Source organism: Crinia signifera, chromosome 12 (genome assembly GCF_055691185.1).
Source record: "Crinia signifera chromosome 12, ASM5569118v1, whole genome shotgun sequence".
Classification (NCBI taxonomy): domain Eukaryota; kingdom Metazoa; phylum Chordata; class Amphibia; order Anura; family Myobatrachidae; genus Crinia; species Crinia signifera.
In genome coordinates this window covers 45,832,176-45,852,170 of record NC_139228.1, presented here as the reverse complement: position 1 = coordinate 45,852,170, position 19,995 = coordinate 45,832,176, and the positions used below count along the sequence as shown (strand labels likewise).

The 19,995-nt window shown below is 42.1% G+C and overlaps 1 protein-coding gene across 8 annotated transcripts in view; it reads left to right on the top strand.

Moving 5' to 3' along the window:
• The window catches only part of FUT8 (fucosyltransferase 8), a 315,179-nt gene that overhangs the window by 142,752 nt on the left and 152,432 nt on the right, over positions 1 to 19,995 (top strand). For all 8 annotated transcript variants that reach the window (XM_083167148.1, XM_083167141.1, XM_083167143.1 and 5 more), the window contains one exon: positions 18,430 to 18,548. In XM_083167148.1, coding sequence (XP_083023274.1) covers positions 18,521 to 18,548 — 28 coding nt within the window. In that variant the 5' untranslated portion in view covers positions 18,430 to 18,520. The remainder of the gene's footprint in view (positions 1 to 18,429; positions 18,549 to 19,995) is intronic.

Genomic DNA, 19,995 nt, shown 5'->3' with positions numbered 1-19,995 from the left:
CACAATTTCAAATTATTATCATAGTTTATATATGTGTATATATGTTTGTATGTATGTACTGGTCCTGCGGTCATCTTTCGATAGGCGGGAGGTCACACAGCTTTAGAAGGTGAGTATTTAATTAATAATTAAGCTAACTGGAAACTTCCAATTGCTCAATAAGTGCTAATCAACCAATCAACTACTGTCTGTCATTTTTTAAACACAGCTTTATCACCATTATATAATTTTTCCAGGCTTAATACATGTGCTCCACTGTCTAAACTATATGGCCGTCATTGACACTGTCTGTAGGTCGTTAATGCTGTCAGTAGTATATACAGTAGCATTCACTAATGCTGCTGAGAGTATGTGTTGGTCAATGATGATGTCTGTAGTATATGTGATCATTGATGTTAGTAAATTGTATTTTTATTTTTCTGGAAAACAATGCAAGTTTTACTGCGTGACCCTTGTTTATCTAAACAACCTTCAGATTACTCTAATATTTTTCTCTGGTCCACTGCCAAGGTCAGTAAATCTAGGTCAGCATATGCAGACACTGACACTCCTACAAAAAACTGAGGTCTTATGCTTCTGTTTTGAGGAACGGATGTGGTAGCTTTCCCCTACCTGCCTCCAAATGCCTTTAGTCTGTCAGTCAGATTGGGGCTTAGGGGACACTGCTTACAAGGATGTATGACCTGATCTGCTATGTCCTGAAATTGTTCTGCACATGAACTTGTACACCAACTATCATGTTAGCATACAAGGCTGAATTATGCCTTATAGTTGCTGTTTCTACTTCTACTAGAAGTCCTCTAATACATGCACTCCTTATATCACGCATTGACTATTGCAATGGCCTCCTTACTGGTCTTCCTAAGAAAAGACTCTCACCACTACGGTCCATTTTGAATGCAGCTGCTAGGCTGATCTTCCTCGCTAGACGTTCATCATCTGCTGATCCGCTCTGTCAGTCCCTTCATTGGTTGCCTGTATATTACTGCATTCAATATAAAATACTTCTACTTACATAAGTTACACAAAGCCATTACTCTGACTACACCGACTTATATCTCTTTGCTTATCTCAAAATATATCCCCACCCGACCTCTCCGCTCTGCACAAGATCTGCATCTCTCATCCACACTCATTACTTGCTCCCACTTACACTTGCATGAGTTTTGTCGGGCAGCACTCACCTTATGGAAAGCCCTTCCACGCACACTCTCCTCTAGCCTCCAAACTTTCAAGCGTTCCCTGAAAACTCACCTCTTCAGGCAAGCTTATCATTTTCGGGACCCCCACACAACCTCCAGTAGCATTTATGTCCAGTTGCATCCCATCAGGACTGTCTTGTAATCTGCCATGCTATGGAATTCTATCCTTATGTATCCCTTCTATTAGCCCTATAGATTGTAAACTTGCGAGCAGGGCCCTCCTACCTCCATGTCTGTTTGTATCTACCCAATTTGTTTAATCACTGTTGTTTCAACTGTAAATAAATAAATACTAGAGTGGAGAATAAAGAGGTGGTGCCTGAGTGCTCTCGGTCCACAGTGTATCTTATCCAAATAAACAGCAATATAGTGGATATTTTTTTTAGCTGCAGTGTGATGTGGGTACTTTAAACCACATGGTGAATAGACATAAGAAAAAAAGACAAACTGCCCTAAAATAGAAACAACATTTAAATTAAATATATGAAATCATACATAAATGAAAACATAAAGGGTAAAAACAGCCTCAATCAGAAGCAATAATAAAAAACATTTTGGTGGTGTCAATGGACCAGTCCAAAGCACTTTAGGCTATATACTGTAGAATGAGGTCCTTGGATCAATACTTATTAGTTGATATATGAAACAGATCCCAATGGAGTAAATTATGGATTAGTAGATAAATGTCCGTTAGTATGGTTTAACAGTCAATAAGATGTTATGATGAGTGATTGTTAATATAAACTGTGCAGTATATTTACCACTAATTTAATCTGCAATTGAAGTTACTGGCCTCAGCCAGATATGGATAGATGTGTACAGGTGGGCACCCGAATGGCAATTTAATAAAGATGCGGTTCCCGGCTTGGTTAGCACTCCAATCAGCCTTGTCTGGATCCGCCCACGTGATAGTCACCGCTAGATGCAAGAAGTAACGATACAAAAAAACCTCTTAAATCGGTTCTCCGCCTTAAGGGGTTCAGCGGCTTACTAGGAGGATGTCTGAAATTCTCTGAGGAAGTCGCCAAACCCCTTGAGGTGGAGAAACCTGTTAGGTTTTTTTTGTACCACTACTTCTTGCATTCAGTAGTGACTATCACGTGGGTGGATCCAGACAAGGCAGATTGGAGTGCTAACCAAGCCGGGAAGCATGTTTTCTTTTTATTTATTTTTTTAAGTTTTTATTGACAGGTAATATAGAATGAAAAACCAACCAGTATATGCTATTGTTTACATATATCCAAAACACATGAATATAGGAAATCAATGTCATAATGATATAAAAAGGAGTAGCATACACAAACAAACTGTAGAGAAAACAAGACAAACGATCAAACACAAACTATGCAAAGTTCAAAATGGGGGGCCATTTTTCAATGATTTTAAGTTCTAACAAGGGGCGAGAGAAAAATGTTTCTTAAGGGCCACCTTTATAGGAAGCGATAGTGTAAGGGCGTAAGGCAGCTATACATGAAATAATTTCTCATTCAGTTATTCTCTCTGTAAGGATATCTCCTTCCAATCCATAGTTTTATCCTGGGGTGAAGTAAAGCAGTAGACAAGGGGTCAGGGGAGATTCGCTGTCCCAAGATAGTTTTCTTAGTGGCCGCTGCTAATTTGATTAACAATTGACGAGTACCATGGGGCAGTCGTCTATGATCAATTTGAGAATAAACTTCCCAAAACGCCCAAGACATTGTTAACATAATCCTGAAAAGAAGGCCAGATCCCTTGTACTAATGATTAAGCCCATAGACAGTGAGACATATCCTTCTGCCAGAGCACCACATTTGTAGCAGTTGGAATCCTGAGCATCTCCTATTGGGAATATTAGTTTGGTGGTTTAGCAGGATCTGTGTGAATTTTTTTGTTAATTAATTTCCACACCAACGCCAAACCTTTATTTAAGTATTGGTGAGACTGCAGTATAGACTTCATGGTAAGTTCCAGGAATTCTGTCTCCCTTTTCCATAGATCAGTGGTGGTAGAGTCGGTCCTAAGCAATGAGTGGCATAGGTCATAAATGTCAGAGGACAAAAAAGTATTACCCAGTCTAATGAGCAGCATCTTATCCAGCATGCATAATGTGTCATGAATTCAGATGTTTTGGAGAACAGCATGAGCATAACTACATGCTTGCGCATAGGTGAAGAGTGGAATATGTATTGAGGATTTTTTCCCCGCAATTATGAATGTGTAAGTATGACCAGAGAATCAGTTGATCACAAATGATCTACATAACGCCTGAAAACCACGTCTTGAAATGTTTGACTGGGGGGGGGGTAAATTAGGGTTAGAAATATGGAGGAGTATTTAAGTGCTTTAATACTAGCTCAGGCCATCCGCCATACCTGCACATTGTATTTAAAAAACATGGTCTTTGACAGAGTCAGGTAAGAGGTGGGGGGAAGTGTGTAAAAGAGACATTGTAAAAGAGACATAAGGAATAAAGCCCTGTATAACTTCTGTGTTTGTAAATACCTCCCCATTGGAGATCCAGTCTATCTATTCTACAATTGGCTGCTATAGCATAACTTTTAAGGCACAGGAGATTAACCCAACCCAGTTCCCATTTTTGATGCATTTAAAATAGAGATCCTCTGTCTTTGCCTGCCCAGATACATTTTTTTAGGTCTTTAATTAGCTTGAGTGTGTCTTTCTCAGGGGGGATAATTGGCAATATGTGAAGGGTGTAAAGGAACCGGGGGGGGGGGGGAGAGATCATTTTATAGAGGTGAAATCAGCCCAAGTATAAAAGAGGCAAGAGTCCCTTTGGCAAAATCAGCCGCTGCTCTGGTGAACAGGGGGTCATAATTTAAAGAATATAAACAATATGGGTGGGAAGGAACGTTAATACCGAAGTATATAATTCCATCCCTAGGTGCTCATTTAAAAGGGAAAGAGTCACCCCATCCCAATTTTGCCTATGGAAAGAATGCCAATGCCTCAGATTTTAGATTATTTATCTTAAAACTAGACACTTAGACACTTTTTCAAGCATATTAAGAGAGAAAGTAGCATGGAGATTGCCAGTTTAGAGTTAGCAAGGTAGTTCAAAACAGGCTAATTTAACACCCTTCCATCTAGTATCGAGTAAAAAATGTCTCAATTGAATAATTGCGGGGAAAGGGTGGCCCTGGCGCGTACCACAAAATAATTCAAATGATCTAGTATTGGCATTGTTGCTTGTCAAAAAAGCAGTTGGGGTTTGATATAACATTTTAAAAACGTATGAAATCCTGACCAAAATTTTGTAGGTTAATTAAATGTTGCCAAGATCAAATGCCTTGTCCGCAGCACTACTAAGTACTATAGTGTTTTTGTGTTTAAGCTGGATTGTAGTACGCATAGCAGCCAACAAGGACCTGATGTTTTTGATGGAATGGTGATTTATAAGAAATCCAGATTGTGGCAGTAAATTCAAAGGTAAAATTAATTGGAGATGAGATGCAAGAAATTAAATTTTGGGGCTTTTCTGAACTTTTCTGCCAGCGCGCCATCTGCTAGTATCTTGCGGCGGGTGCACCAGAGGACATGGAGTGTCCCACACGTTTGTACTTCCATTGCTGAGAATGGAGCGTGCAGGCGCCCCATTTGCCGGTGGAGGATGGCAACCGGCGCTCCAGGAGTCGCTTAGATGAGAGCAGCTCCATCTGTAGAGAGACTTTTTTTTTCAATCTTGGTGGAGTAGAGAGACCCCATCAGACAATAAAACTAATTACAGGACCCCAGCAAGATACTGCCGCAGACAGCACATGCATGACCGCATTGTGGAGACACCTTGAATCACTGACTGAGATTAGAAAAGTAATCAGCCTGATGGTCAGCAACATGGAGTCGTGACCCCATACTGAGAAGGTCGGGACCCACTTTGGAGTCAGGACCCACAGTTTGAGAACCGCTGGTCTATAGGACGAATCTAAGGAGGGATCTTGGTGAGGTTTGGGGATTGACTATCACTCTAGCCTCATTAAAGTGAGTTGGAGCTACATGATTTATTGACACTAATAATCTGGAGTAGGCGTTGGACACTTTGTAAATCTGTGTTGAAGTGCTTTTTTCTGTGAACTTGTGTACTGTATGTTAAAATATTACCCCGTAATACTAGCTTAGAGGCTTGCCAAAACAGGTTAATATCACTATGGACAGCATTATAAGAAACATAGTTGTGAAAAATGTGCCGTAAATGGCTTTGAAAGTTTTCAAAAATGGACAAATAATCTGGGAAGCGCCAATTGAAGGACCGCTTAGTCATGGTAGAAAGATGCAGCTGGAGTTTAATGGGAGCCTGGTCAGATGTTAGGATGTCCACCTTTGCGGCACCATCGAGTTTATAGAGAAGGGTATCTGAAATAAACAAAAAATCAGTCCTCGAATAGGTATTATGAGGGTTTGAAAAAAAGGTGAAATATCTAGCATCATGGTTCAAAAATTGCCAAGGATCAATAAGACTGCGGCAGTCAATGAGAACAGATAATGTTGCCAGCACTTGACGCCTCCCCAGGACCTGTCTAGATTGTGATGTGGTGTCCAATACTTGGTCTAAAACAGCATTAAAATCTCCACCCAGTTTAAGAATTCTGTTGCCCAACCCTGCAATTTAATGGGAAAAAAAGGCCAGATTATTACTTTTTTTGTGTATATACAGGCTAAGGTAAATACATCACCATCTGTACACAATTTGAGGAAGAAGAACCACCCCTCAGGGTCACCCCATTTGGCATCGATTGAATAATTGAGTAAATTGAGTATTTTATTAAAAAAGGATCAAGACATGTGGGTGTGGCTTGGTCAACTCCCGGAGCGGACATATCTGGCGTGCTCCTCGTAGATATCCTGCTGTATATCCTACCGCAGGGATCGTGGATCTCCTGCTCCTCTCCATTTGCCCTCCGGAGCTTCTCCTGCCCCTTCTGCGCCATCCGTGACTTTCCTGGGTGACCTGCGGTGGCTGCTTGGGCCCGCTGTCATCCTTGCTGCCGGGCACCATCTTGGCTCCCTCACCCCAGGCAGCTCTGACTGCCTTACGTTTGCGCTGGTGACACCCGAGGCCGGGCGCACTGCTGGGGCTGATATCTCCTCCACTCGGTGCCTCATACAGTGGCCGGGGAACTGTGGAGCGAGTCAGCGGTAGTGGCACTCTGTCCTCCTGCCGCAATTTTAATGTTGCCCCTGGGGAATATCCTGTTGAGGACATCACTGCTCCAGGACCCATTCTCTGATAGAAGCACATACTGAGGTACAGTGGACCCACTTTGCTGGCATATATATAGATACCTTGTAAACGTGCTAGCCGCTGACATAGTGTTGCTTTCTGCACTGTAATTGGTGACTTTTGACTTCATCTGATTTCTTTTGTGCCATGGAGTGTCATCTGCAACAAATCCTGTGTTCCATTGTTGCTTCAACTAGTAGACTTCTTCATTTATTTGAAACTGCACCGGGGGATAATACTTCTCGATGCTGCTCGTATGGTCAGTGCTGTGACAGTGTTGTACAGGAATTTAATACACCACCTGCAGGTATTGCTCCCGTTCCAATGGAAACCTCTCTCCAACGAATCTCCCAGGATATGTTTGCCTCTACTGGAAGGCTTCTTCCTTTCCTTACTGAAGTGCAGGGAGATATACTTCACACCTTCTTCACTCCTGATAAGTGTGATGCTGGAGAGGATAAGTTTAGGCCTCAATACCCTACTCCTGAGAACTCCACGACACCAATACATGCCTCTGCGTATCTCCGCGTGACTGGATCTACGGATTCACGCCGTCATATAGAGGTCTCTCCTGCTACTTATACCACTGCTTCACCTCCTGTCACTGAGGTCTATCCATGACTCTGTTTTATAGATCCGGTTCCAGTATTGAAGCAACATCAAAATCCCCTGCTCTTACGATCTTTCTACCTATCTACTTATCACTGGTTGACCGGGACACTCCTGGAACTTTTGTTGCAGTTCTAGCGAATCATCCATATATTATTATTATAATTTTATTTATAAGACGCCACAAGTGTTTCGCAGCGCCGTACAAAGGAACAATACAGGAAGACAAAGCTTGGCATAACATTGAATAAATAACAAAAATACAGTACAAATAAAGAGCGCCACAGTTCAATACACATTACAGCTTGGATATAAGTAGTGAGGACTCAATCAACATACAACTAGAGGCTAGATGCCAATGATGGAGATGAGTATGCGGACAAAGATGGTCACTGAGTGTTGGAGTATAGGAGAGCTGTGAGTGACATGTGAAGAGAAGTGGGCTTTGACAACAGGAGGGAAGAGGGCCCTACTCGGAGGAGCTTACAATCTAGTAGGAAGGGGAGACAGACCGATTACAAGAGGTGCAAGCAAGTGGGTGGTGGTTAGATAGCAGGATGTAAACAGGCAAGGGGTCGGAGAACCATCTGGTTTATGCAGTGGAAGGGTATGCTTTTATGAATAGGTGAGTTTTCAGTGCCCGTTTGAAGCTTTGCAAGGTCAGGGAGAGTCTAATGGAGCGAGGGAGTGCGTTCCACTGAAGGGGTGCAGCACGGGCAAAGTCCTGTACTCTAGCATGGGAAGCAGTGATCAGGGTGGAGGAGAGACGACAGTCGTCAGCCGACCGTAGAGGACGGGAGGGTTTATGAATGGAGATGAGGTTAGAGATATATGGAGCAATGGAATTAGAGATGGCCCTGTATGTGAGTGTGAGGTGTTTGAAGAGGATTCTGTAGGCGAATGGAAGCCAGTGCAGATTTTGTTGAAGGGGAATGGCAGAATTAGAGCGGCAGGAGAGGAAGATAAGCCTGGTGCAGCATTGAGGACAGATTGGAGAGGAGCCAGTTGGGATTGAGCAAGGCCGGTGAGGAGAACATTGCAGTAGTCGAGCCGTGAGATGACCAATGGATGATCTGCTTAGTTGCACTCTGTGAGAGAAAGGGCCTGATGCGAGCAATGTTGCGTAACTGGAACCGGCAAGAATGGGCCAGAGCTTGGATGTGGGGTGCAAAGGAGAGGGAGGATTCAAGAGTGACACCCAGGCAGCGGAGTTGGGGAACGGGGGAGATGATGGTGTTGTTAACAGTGATAGAGATATTAGTAGGAGGCATAGCTCTAGGTGGGGGAAAGATAATGAGTTTGGTTTTGTCCATATTCAGCTTCAGAAATCACTCAGACATCCAGGTGGAGATGGCAGAGAGGCAGTTGGAAACTTGAGAGAAAACAGTGGGGGACAGATCAGGAGAGGAGAGGTAGATTTGGGTGTCATCTGCATAGAGGTGATATTGGAAGCCAAAGGAGTTAATGAGTGCACCCAGAGAGGAGGTGTACAGAGAGAACAGAAGGGGGCCAAGGACGGAACCCTGAGGGACCCCGACAGGAAGGATAGAAGGTGGTGAGGTAGATCCAGAGGCAGAGACTGAGAAGGAACGGTTGAAGAGGTAAGAGAAAAAACAGTTGAAGACTGTGCCAGAGAGGCCAATGTTTTGGAGTGTGTGGAGGAGGAGAGGGTGATCCACAGTGTCAAAGGCAGCAGATAGGTCCAAAAGGATAAGCAGGGAGAAGTGACCCTTGGATTTGGCTGACAGCAGGTCATTGGTGACTTTCACTAGGGCAGTCTCAGTGGAATGAAGTGGGGGCGAAAGCCAGATTGAAGGGGATCAAGGATGGAGTGGTCAGACAAGTAGCTGGTGAGACGCCTGTAAACCAGCCGTTCTAGTATTTTAGAGGCAAATGGGAGAAGAGAGATAGGGCGGTAGCTTGTGGGAGATAAAGGGTCCAGGTTTGGTTTTTTAAGAATAGGAGAGACCAGAGCATGTTTGAAGGGTGAGGGAAAGATGCCAGTAGAAAGAGATAGGTTAAAGAGGTGAGCAAGGTGGGAGCAGCCAGCGGGGGAGAGGGAACTGAGGAGACGGGAGGGGAGAGGGTCCAAGGGACAGGTAGAGGGGGGAGAGGATGAGATGAGGGAGCGGATTTCCTCAGCTGTAGTAGGGCAGAAGGATGGCAGAGTGGGGTAGTTGGGAGGGGAGGATGATTGGGGTGGGTGGGCAGCAGAGGGGGTATGGGAGGAGATATCATGTCGGATTATCTCAATTTTAGAGAGGAAGGAGGCAAAGTCAGTGGCAGTGAGGGATGAGGGGAGGAGGGGTGGTGCAGGGCGAAGTAGAGTGTTGAAAGTTTCAAAGAGACGTCGGGGATTGGAGGAATGGGAAGAGATGAGAGATTTGAAAAAAGATTGTTTGGCAGTGGAGAGAGCAGGAGGAGGAGAGAATAAACTTGAAATGGAGGAAGTCTGCCAGAGAGTGAGATTTCCTCCAGAGGCGTTCAGCAGAGCGTGCACATTTTTGCAAGAATCGTGTTATTTTGTTGTGCCAGGGTTGGGGTTTAGAGCGTCGGAGGGGGACAGTGTGGAGGGGGGCTACAGAGTCGAGAGCAGAGGTGAGAGAAGAGTAATAGAAGGAGGCAGCCTGGTTGGGGCAGGTCATGGTTGAAAGAGGAGAGAGGAAAGTCTCCAGGGAAGACAGGACAGTAGGGTCAAGAGACCCAAGGTTACGTCTGGTGACTGTGGGTCTGGGCAATGATGGAAGAGGGGAGGATGAGAGGATGAAAGAGAGCAGATTGTGGTCAGAGAGTGGGAAGGAAGAATTAGAGAAATCAGAGAGATTACAATGGTGGGTGAAAACTAGGTCAAGGGAGTGTCCAAGATTATGAGTGGGGGTGGAGGTCCATTGAGAAAGTCCAAAGGAGGTGGTAAGGTCAAGCAGATTAGAGGAGGCAGCATTATTGATGTCAATAGGAATGTTAAAGTCACCGAGGATGATAGAGGGGAGGTCAGAGGCAAGAAAGTGTGGAAGCCACGCAGCAAAGTTATCAAGGAAAGGGGAGCAGGGGCCAGGGGGGCGGTAGATTACAGCCACAAGGAGGTGAATAGGGTAGAAGAGGCGGGTAGTGTGTACCTCAAAGGTGGAGAATGTGAGGTGGGGCTCAGGTGGGATGGCGCGGAAGGTGCAGTTGGGGGAGAGGAGGATGCCCACTCCTCCACCCTGGCGGCCATCGGGTCTGACCGAGTGTGTGAAGGAGAGGCCTCCATAAGAGAGGGCAGCAGGGGAGGTAGTGTCAGAGGAGGAGAGCCAGGTTTCAGTGATGGCGAGAAGGTTAAAAAAGTGGGAGATAAAGAGGTCGTGGATAGTTGGGAGCTTGTTGCAGACTGATCTAGCATTCCAGAGAGCACAGGAGAAAGGAAGGGAGGGGACAGGTGAGATAGTAATTAGGTTGTGTGGGTTGTGGGTGCGTGTGAGAGGTGTGGAGACCTGACAGCGAGGACTGGTATGGGACTGGATCGAGGAGCCATATTTCTGTGTAAAGTTGATCAGAGTAGTGATATAGAATGAGGTTGGAGTGGCCTAGAATGAGTAGTGAGAAGGTGATGTACTGGAAGCGTGGAGAGCCTACAGGAGGTACAGGTAATGTACAGTATAAGGGAGACAGAAGCAGTGTGTGACAGCACTTAATTCATTGTGGAGATCAGTGTCCAGGTTGTTCAGACTGTAGGTGATGTTGAGTCAGGTAAATCACTGCAGTTGATTGCTGGGGTTGCAGATGGAGGATGAAGTGTTCTTTGTCCTCCTGTTTCCCTCCTGTTCATCTCCTGTATATCTCCGATGTTATATTACTATAGTCTGCATACTTTACACTAGAATACTTCACATCTAGAAGACTACACAACCAGAAGGCCTCACAGCCTGCTATTGTATGCTATTGGATTTACAAGGGAGGGACGGTTAATTATATATAGGCAGTCTTAAGGTGCCCACACACTAGAAAGATCTGCGATCTTTCCTGTCCTGGAAAAAAGATTTCAGGCAAGCGCACATCTTTACCAAAGATTTTTCTTAAGATCCCGTGTGCGTTCCTATGGATCTTTTGTTAAATCTTCTGATTTTTTGTGCAGCACGTAAGATCAGAAGATTCAGCTAAAGATTCACGGGAGCGCGCATCGGACTGAAATCGGACGATTTTCTACTGATTATCGGTAAACATCGGACGATATAACGTTCTAGTGTGTGGGCACCTTAACAGGCTAGACATGCTTTGCCGGATTAATGTTGTTGCACAATACCCATTGCTCTTGCTTCCTGTGCATTACTCGTCTCTTAGTCATTTTGACATTGCCTAATTGTGTGGGGTTTTTTTTTTTTGTTTATGCTGTAATTATACAGCCTTGATATTTGCCCGTATTAACAGGTACAGGTGACCATGGTTAGTCAGAATAAAGAAAATGCTCTGTATCGTTTCTAGTCAGGGACTGATTTCCCTATTTAAGTGATCTTTATGTCTTTATGGGGGATGACATAATGCTTGTACATACCTCTGTTTTCCTTTATATTGTTATATACACATGCAACCTCCTATATCCTGCCTATGAAAGTCCTTCTATTCAATGTGGGCCTATACAGCAGTGGCGTAACTACTGTAAGGCAGCAAGCCACAGTGGGGTCTATGTGGGAACCAGCACCCGCTGGACAAACTGACATGCTGCTGCCTGCCACTGTTTGAGCACCGCAGTGCAGGTGCGGCCATGGCAAAGACAGTTCTGTGGTAGGGTTGCTTTGGGTTTATGGGTTGGTATTTTATTTAGTTTATGCTTGACACGTCAATACTATTAGCATATTCTGTTATTTTTATTTTATTTGTTATATGGATGCTCTGTTGGGGATCTATGCTATGTAATTCTAAATATTTTATTACTACACCAGGTATATTCCTGTCTCAATGGCAGGTATTCAATGGGGATTCTCGCGGGCGGCAGCGAATCCTGTGTAGGATTCGCTGCACTTTCGCCGCAATTCTCCCTGTAGGGCGATTCGCCGTGCAGCCGCCAGTCCACCCTATTCAACGCGTCAGGGGCTCTCCACCCCTGATGGCGAAAATTACCCCCTACGGCAAATAGCACTCCCGGCTCTCTCCCCTGCTTCTGCGGCTATACTGCCACTGCAGGGGATGGAGCAGAGTCACGGTGGGTGAGCCCGCTGATGCCGCCAGGTGCCCCCCGCACAGCCTCAGTACAGGGACGGGTCCAGCAGCAATAGCAGACCTCCGGCTCCAGCAGTCCCAGTGTGCTGACATCTGCCGTCACCGTGCTGGGACTGCTGGAGCCGGAGGTCTGCTATTGCTGCTGCTGCTGGAGCCGTCTCTCCCTTCTGTCAGGTCAGTGTCCCACCTGTTGGGGTCGGGGAGCAGAGCGGGCTGCGTGTTGGGTGTCGGATCCCGGCTGAGAGGTGCCCGGGCTGCTGAGCGGGGGGCGCCGTTGATCTGACATAAGGGCTGCAGGGACCCCCTGTCCGCTGGTGGGTGGCATCCAGCAGGGTCTGGCAGGAGGTCCCTGCGGTGTATGTGAGATCAGCGGCGGGGTCCCTGCAGTGGATGAGAACTACTAGTTCCCATCCACTGCAGGGACCCCGCCACTGATCTCACATACACTGCAGGGACCTCCTGCCCGCCAGCGCTGCCAGACCCCACTGCATGCCACCCACCAGCGGGCAGGGGGTCCCTGCAACCCTTATTTGAGATCAGCGGGGAATCAGCAGCACAGCATATGACCAGCAGCGCCCCCTTTCCCCCCTGCATATAGTATGTAAAAAAAAAAAAAATTGAATAAAAAATTATATTTATGTGTTACTTGTCCCGGTAAAAAAATATTTTCACCCCCCCCCATAATTTCAATGGCCAGTATTCAATGTCCAGGGGTCGCGGGCGGCAGCGAATCCTGTGTAGGATTCGCTGCACTTTCGCCCTGATTCTCCCTGCTGGGAGATTCGCCGGCAGCCTGAGGACGGGGATGGGTCCAGCAGCAGTTGCAGACCTCCAGCTCCAGAAGCATTGACATCTGCTATCACCGGAGCCGGAGATCTGCTGCTGCTTCTGGAGCCATCTCCCTTCAGATTACACACAGCCAGTGGACGGGAGAATGGGGGGGGTATCGATGCCGGCTGCGGCCGGTGGAGAGCGAGCTGATTTTCCGGGTACACTAGTTGCTATTACCCCCGGGCTCTCCCCGTGCCCAGGAGCAAGTCTGTCCCGGTTCCAGCTCTGCCGTCTCCGCCCCACCCCTTGCCTGTCTGGCTGTCCAAGGCGCTATGTGTATGCCGCTCCGTCACTCTCCTGCAGCTGCCTAGCGATGTGCCAGCCCCAGGGTGCCCAGTAGCTGTTGTCCTGCTGTGTAATTGGTGCGCATTTCAGGACCTCCTACCTAGAACCTCAAGGTCACTTGGCTACATTTATTAATCAGACCTACTGCTGGTCTGGTTAATTGGCTGCCTGCCAATGTCACCGTGTGGTCCCGGCTGCTAGACCAGTGTGTGCCCTGGGTTCATGGGCAATTGGAGGGAGGCTGCACAACATCCCTTGCCATAGGGGGTAACCCAGCTCCTTGAGTCTACCATTTTAAAAGCACATTTGCTGTACCAAGCAAGTCTGGAAATGGATCTTACACGTAAATTTTGTAGTGTGACCTACAAAGTGCTTGTAGTGTTGGCAGTGGCCTTGAACAATACAATACTAGCATCGGTCCCTGTGATGTTTTTAGAGTTCCTGGAAAAAATGGATGTGACTTCTGCTGCCCCCTTATCTGCAGATCAGCTTCTAATAAGTGTTTTAAAATATAAGCAAAGATTTTACCCGGTAAAACATCTGGTGTGAACTTTTTTTTTACAAGTGTATTTTAGTACACATAACAGTTCTCCACAAAAAGATGACGAATGCAAAATGGGGAATCAGGGCGAAAATCAATGGAGAAAGCAGTTCTCCATTTCAGCATTGAATACACTCTCGGCGAATTCCACTAAAAACCCCATTGAAAACCACTGGCGAATCGCGGAGAATCACAAACAGAGAATCGCCAGACATTCACTCTTCATTTGCAGAGAATTGTGTCTATTGCACAGCGCGAATTGTTTTTCCTGTGAGAAAATTCCCTGTAAACCCGGGGAATTGCCTGATTCCCCAAAAAATATGGCGAATCAGAGGCATTGAATACTGCCCAATGTGTTGGTCACCTACTCGAATGACGCCTTTGAGTATCTTTGCTATATAACTCCTGCAGGAAATGTGTTCCTTGAAATGTAGTTACTATATGTTATTCATGCTGTAATTAATATATATATATATATATATATATATATATATATCCCCAATATTCCAACTCGCGCTAGAGCCTATTTCACAAAAAATGTTTTACAAAGTGATACAATTATATATTTGGCAGCCTCACCACTAAGTTCCCTGAGGGGTAGGGAACGAACAAAGCCCAATGTTTTTACCCAATAGTGGTATGGCGCCTACAGCAAAGTCCAATTGCAAATTTGCAAAATCCGTATCCAGTGAAGTAAAACAGGAGGTATTTTTCCAATGGTTTGTTTATTTATTTTTCTTCACAGGATAGTCAGGTAAAAACGCTTGTAGACAACCAACGCGTTTCGTCTCACAGAGACTTCATCAGGGGAAATACAATAATCTACAAGTATAAAATATTGCTTCAATATACAATACATAAAATATTCCTTTTATTATTTTAGTAAATGGGGAAACTCCCACCAACTACAGAAAAGGAGGAAAAGATAAAACAAGATGGTGGAGACGAGAGGATGAGTTGGTGAATTTCATTTAAGAAAAGGGAAAAATATATTGTGTTGTGAATTAATTGTCGTGATTTTATTTTTATCTTTTTGATAATTACTGTTAATATGTACTATATTAATTATTTAATAAATTTATTTGTGTACCTTGTGGTCCTGATTTTTGTACAATCTGTAGAATGCTTTCGCCGTTATACAGATATTTTCCGGAATTTATTATTAATATAAGACATGATGTTCTTTAGACCTATAGGAGATCAGGATATTCCTTAGTGTGATTTAGTGAAAAATTCTTATGTTTTTTGATTTATAAATTGACATACCTATAATGGGAGTATATATCTATATCCGCTGGTAGGTTTGGATTAAGCCAATTTGTGTGGCCTGTAATTAAATGATCCTGTGGTTACTATATTTTCTATTAAAGGTGACTTTAGTGCAATAAGGTGAGAGCTTGTTAACATACCTATAATGGAACAGGTCTTAAAATTCCTGTCGGCCTCCTTTAAATTGGAGAAGATGAAATTTACCTATTAGTATTAAAGTAGTTTTAATATAGGTTGTTATTTCAAGACCCATTTCATCACTATAATGTGCAGATAGGTGAGTGATTCTTAACAACATACCTATGAAGTAGCAGGTTTTTTGAATTCCTGTCAGCCTCCTTTAAATCGAACTTAAAATAATTTACCTGATAATAGATTATTTAAGAAAACTGGGTATTAATAATAGACCCCTTTATCTCATATCCAGGCCATACATTTAATTATGGTATCTTACCTAAAAACGTGGATGATGATTCTTCATCCAAATAAAATAAGCAAATATATCTAAAAAATATAATAAAGTATACAAATTTTCAAGGAAACGGCGTGTACCTGGACATAGAGATCTACCTTAGTAGGCAAAAATCAAGAAGGGGCACCCTATCCCACTGCCACCAATGGATAATATACATTATAAACAAACTCCAAAACCGAACAAAAACGTAGTTAAATCCCCCAAAATCGGGTAACATAAGGAAGAGATGCATTATAGGTAGGAATAAGGCATTATGGGTAAATCCGCAATCAAAGAATTAAACTGCTTCTAATTAGTTTAAACTGATAAATAATAACTTTCAATGACACCTACTTCCATAGGAAGATCAGAACATATACCCCATTTAGGAATATCAGCATATATAATAAGAAAAACAGAGACTAAGAATTCCACCAATAACCTACGGGAGGAAGTGATGTCACTCATATACCCTTATAAATAGAGATCAGGTCTGGGCAGCATTCATTCTGCTAGCCTCTCTGAAGCACACAGGAGTCTCATTGGAGGTAAGAACCAGGAGTGGTAACTCAAACATAAATAGGAACAACCATTTTTATCATGGTAACTAATAGCATCATGGTAACATTGGAAACCTATAATATAAAATAATAGTATTGAAAATTTGTATACTTTATTATATTTTTTAGATATATTTGCTTATTTTATTTGGATGAAGAATCATCATCCACGTTTTTAGGTAAGGTACCATAATTAAATGTATGGCCTGGGTATGAGATAAAGGGGTCTATTATTAATACCCAGTTTTCTTAAATAATCTATTATCAGGTAAATTATTTTAAGTTCGATTTAAAGGAGGCTGACAGGAATTCAAAAAACCTGCTACTTCATAGGTATGTTAAGAATCACTCACCTATCTGCACATTATAGTGATGAAATGGGTCTTGAAATAACAACCTAGATTAAAACTACTTTAATACTAATAGGTAAATTTCATCTACTCCAATTCAAAGGAGGCCGACAGGAATTTTAAGACCTGTTCCATTATAGGTATGTTAACAAGCTCTCACCTTATTGCACTAAAGTCACCTTTAATTGAAAATATAGTAACCACAGGATCATTTAATTACAGGCCACACAAATTGGCTTAATCCAAACCTACCAGCGGATATAGATATATACTCCCATTATAGGTATGTCAATTTATAAATCAAACAACATAAGAATTTTTCACTAAATCACACTAAGGAATATCCTGATCTCCTATAGGTCTAAAGAACATCATGTCTTATATTAATAATAAATTCCGGAAAATATCTGTATAACGGAGAAAGCATTCGACAGATTGTACAAAAATCACGACCACAAGGTACACGAATAAATTTATTAAATAATTAATATAGTACATATTAACAGTAATTATCAAAAAGATAAAAATAAAATCACGACAATTAAGTCACAACACAATATATTTTTCCCTTTTTTCACTTTTCTTAAATGAAATTCACCAACTCATCCTCTCGTCTTCACCATCTTGTTTTATCTTTTCCTCCTTTTCTGTAGTTGATGGGAGTTTCCCCATTTACTAAAATAATAAAAGGAATATTTTATGTATTGTATATTGAAGCAATATTTTATACTTGTAGATTATTGTATTTCCCCTGATGAAGTCTCTGTGAGACGAAACGCGTTGGCATTGTCTACAAGCGTTTTTACCTGACTATCCTGTGAAGAAAAATAAATAAACAAACCATTGGAAAAATACCTCCTGTTTTACTTCACTGGATACAGATTTTGCAAATTTGCAATTGGACTTTGTTGTAGGCGCCATACCACTATTGGGTAAAAAAAAAAAAAAAAAATATATATATATATATCTTATACTTGATGTACGATCTGTATGTATTGACATGTCTGCCTGCTTGGGCACTTTGTTCTTTGCAAATCAATAAAAATGATTGAATAAAAAAAAAATCAAGTCATCTCGGGATTTAATTTTATAGGAGGCAGTATGATATTCCCTCACCCATATATCCTGTAACGTATTCGGATCCGAAACCTACCAGCCTTAAAACTTTTCTCCTTTTGAGAGGGGTATTCAGCCCTTCAACCTTCCAAGATAACAATGTAAAATTGTTTTTAAGGGATTGTGTTTCGTGTTCATATTGTTTACGGTCTATATGTAGTTCTAGGCCTTGTGCAGGGAATATACACAAAGAGAGAAACAAGACAGATTGTTCCATCCTGTCCCAGCGAATTACTGTTTTTTTTTAGGTTAATGCTGCATGCATGATGTGTCTTCGGTGGGGCTTAATGGGATGACTTAAACAATGACAGTCTAAATAAAAATGTAGTTCGAGAATTAGAAATTGCTTTTATTCGATCCAGAAACCATTTTCATTCTATGAGTTGACATATTGACAGCGCAGAGTGTTGGGCAATGTTTCTTCATTTGCAGTATATTGCCCATCTTCCCGTAGCTCCTCCAAACATATGGGTGGAATCAGCACATAGGCAGTGGAACCATGTCTAAGCAAGAGCACAGTAGTGCCCTATACCTAGAGAGAGGCTGGAGAAACACTCCACAGCACTCCTTTATACTGTATGTGTGCATGTTTATGTATATGCATATATATAAATATATATAGTTATTGCGTTTAGTACTGAGGGACCTTGTACTTTATAGAATTTTAATGTCTAAGCATATTCTAAATTTAGTAAGCTTTTAAAGTATTTGTTATATGTCTATTTGTTTGTATTGTTACATTTTGCTTTACGGTTTCCTGATAGGTAGCGACATTCTTTTCATGTTGCCCATATGTTTTTCTAGAATACCAGAAGGTCCAGTTGAGCCAGGAGCTGCGGCAGGAAGGATACGAGCACTAGAGGAGCAACTTTTGAAGGCCAAAGAACAGATAGAGATGTATAAGCAGCAGTCCAGTAGTGCTGGTAAGTCATTTTTGTAATTAAAGCTGTTGTAGTAGTGGTCCTGTGAGAATATGATGTCCACTCAAATACCTCTCAGGAATTTCAGATTCAGCATTTTCTTTTCTATTAATTACTTCTACTATGTTTTCTATTATGTTTTAATCAACTGCTTCGTGCTCCCACTCAAAACACTTTCTTAGACTCTACCACATAATCATCCCTATAATAGTATCTGTTCCAGAAACCTCAATACAGTATACTGTATGTTAGGTATACAAAAATAAATTCATGTAATAGTATTCGACAATAAAACATTTTATGGTAACAAATATAAAAAAAGAAAAAAGAAAAACCTTAAATATATTTTTTCCCTTTAAAATTCCTGTTTTTAGGGTATGCAATTTAGGGTATGAGATTTTTTATAAAAGTTCACACTATTGTATCTTTATATTTTAAAGATAAAAATTGTGTCCCCACAATTCAGTATTTTGTGTAATAGATTTCCCTTTTTTTAAGATTTCAGGATGTGTAGACAATCAATTTGTAATTTTACATACATATTGTACTTTTACATACATGCCTTTTTACATGTATGTAATATTACATGTGTTACAGTAGTACTGTAAGTGTTTTTTTAATCAATTAACAAAATATAAAATAAAAAAACATTAGAAAAATCTAAAACAAAAATTTAAAGTGACCATTATATGGTGTGACCACTCTTTGCCTTTGCCTTTAGACACACTTGCCCACAGTTTTTGAAGGAACTCTGCAGGAAGGTTGTTACAAATGTCTTGGAGAACTAGCTACATATCTTCTGTGGATGTTAATCCCAGAAAGGCTCAATCAAGTCCTTCTTTTTGCTGAATATAGTTCTTAATAACATTGACTTTATGATTGGGGTTGTTTTCCTGCTGCAAAATACATGTGGAGCCAATCGGATTCCTCCCTAATGGCATTGCATGATATATAAATCATAAATCCACAGTTAACCCCTTCCTGACAGAGCCAGTTTTTGCGTTCCTGACAGAGCCCTTTTTTTCAAATCTGACATGTCTCACTTAAGTGGGGATAACTTTTTTTTGCTTTTACTTATCCCAGTGATTTTGAGATTGTTTTTTCGTGACACATTGTACTTCAAATTAGTGGTAAATTTGGGTCGATACAGTCTGTGGTTTTTTGTGAAAAATACCAAAATATCGTGAAAAAATGGAAAATTTAGCGATTTGCAAAATGTTAAATTTTCTGCTTGTGAGACAAATAATCTTACCACTCAAAATAGTGAATAACTAACATAGGCCATATGTCTACTTTATGTTGACATCATTATTTCAACTTCCTTTTAATTTTTTGGGACACTAGGAGGCTTACAATATGAATAGCAAATTCTCAAATTTTCAAGAAAATTTCAAACACTGATTTTTTTTAGGGACCAGTTCAGTTCTGATGTAACTTTGAGGGACTTGTA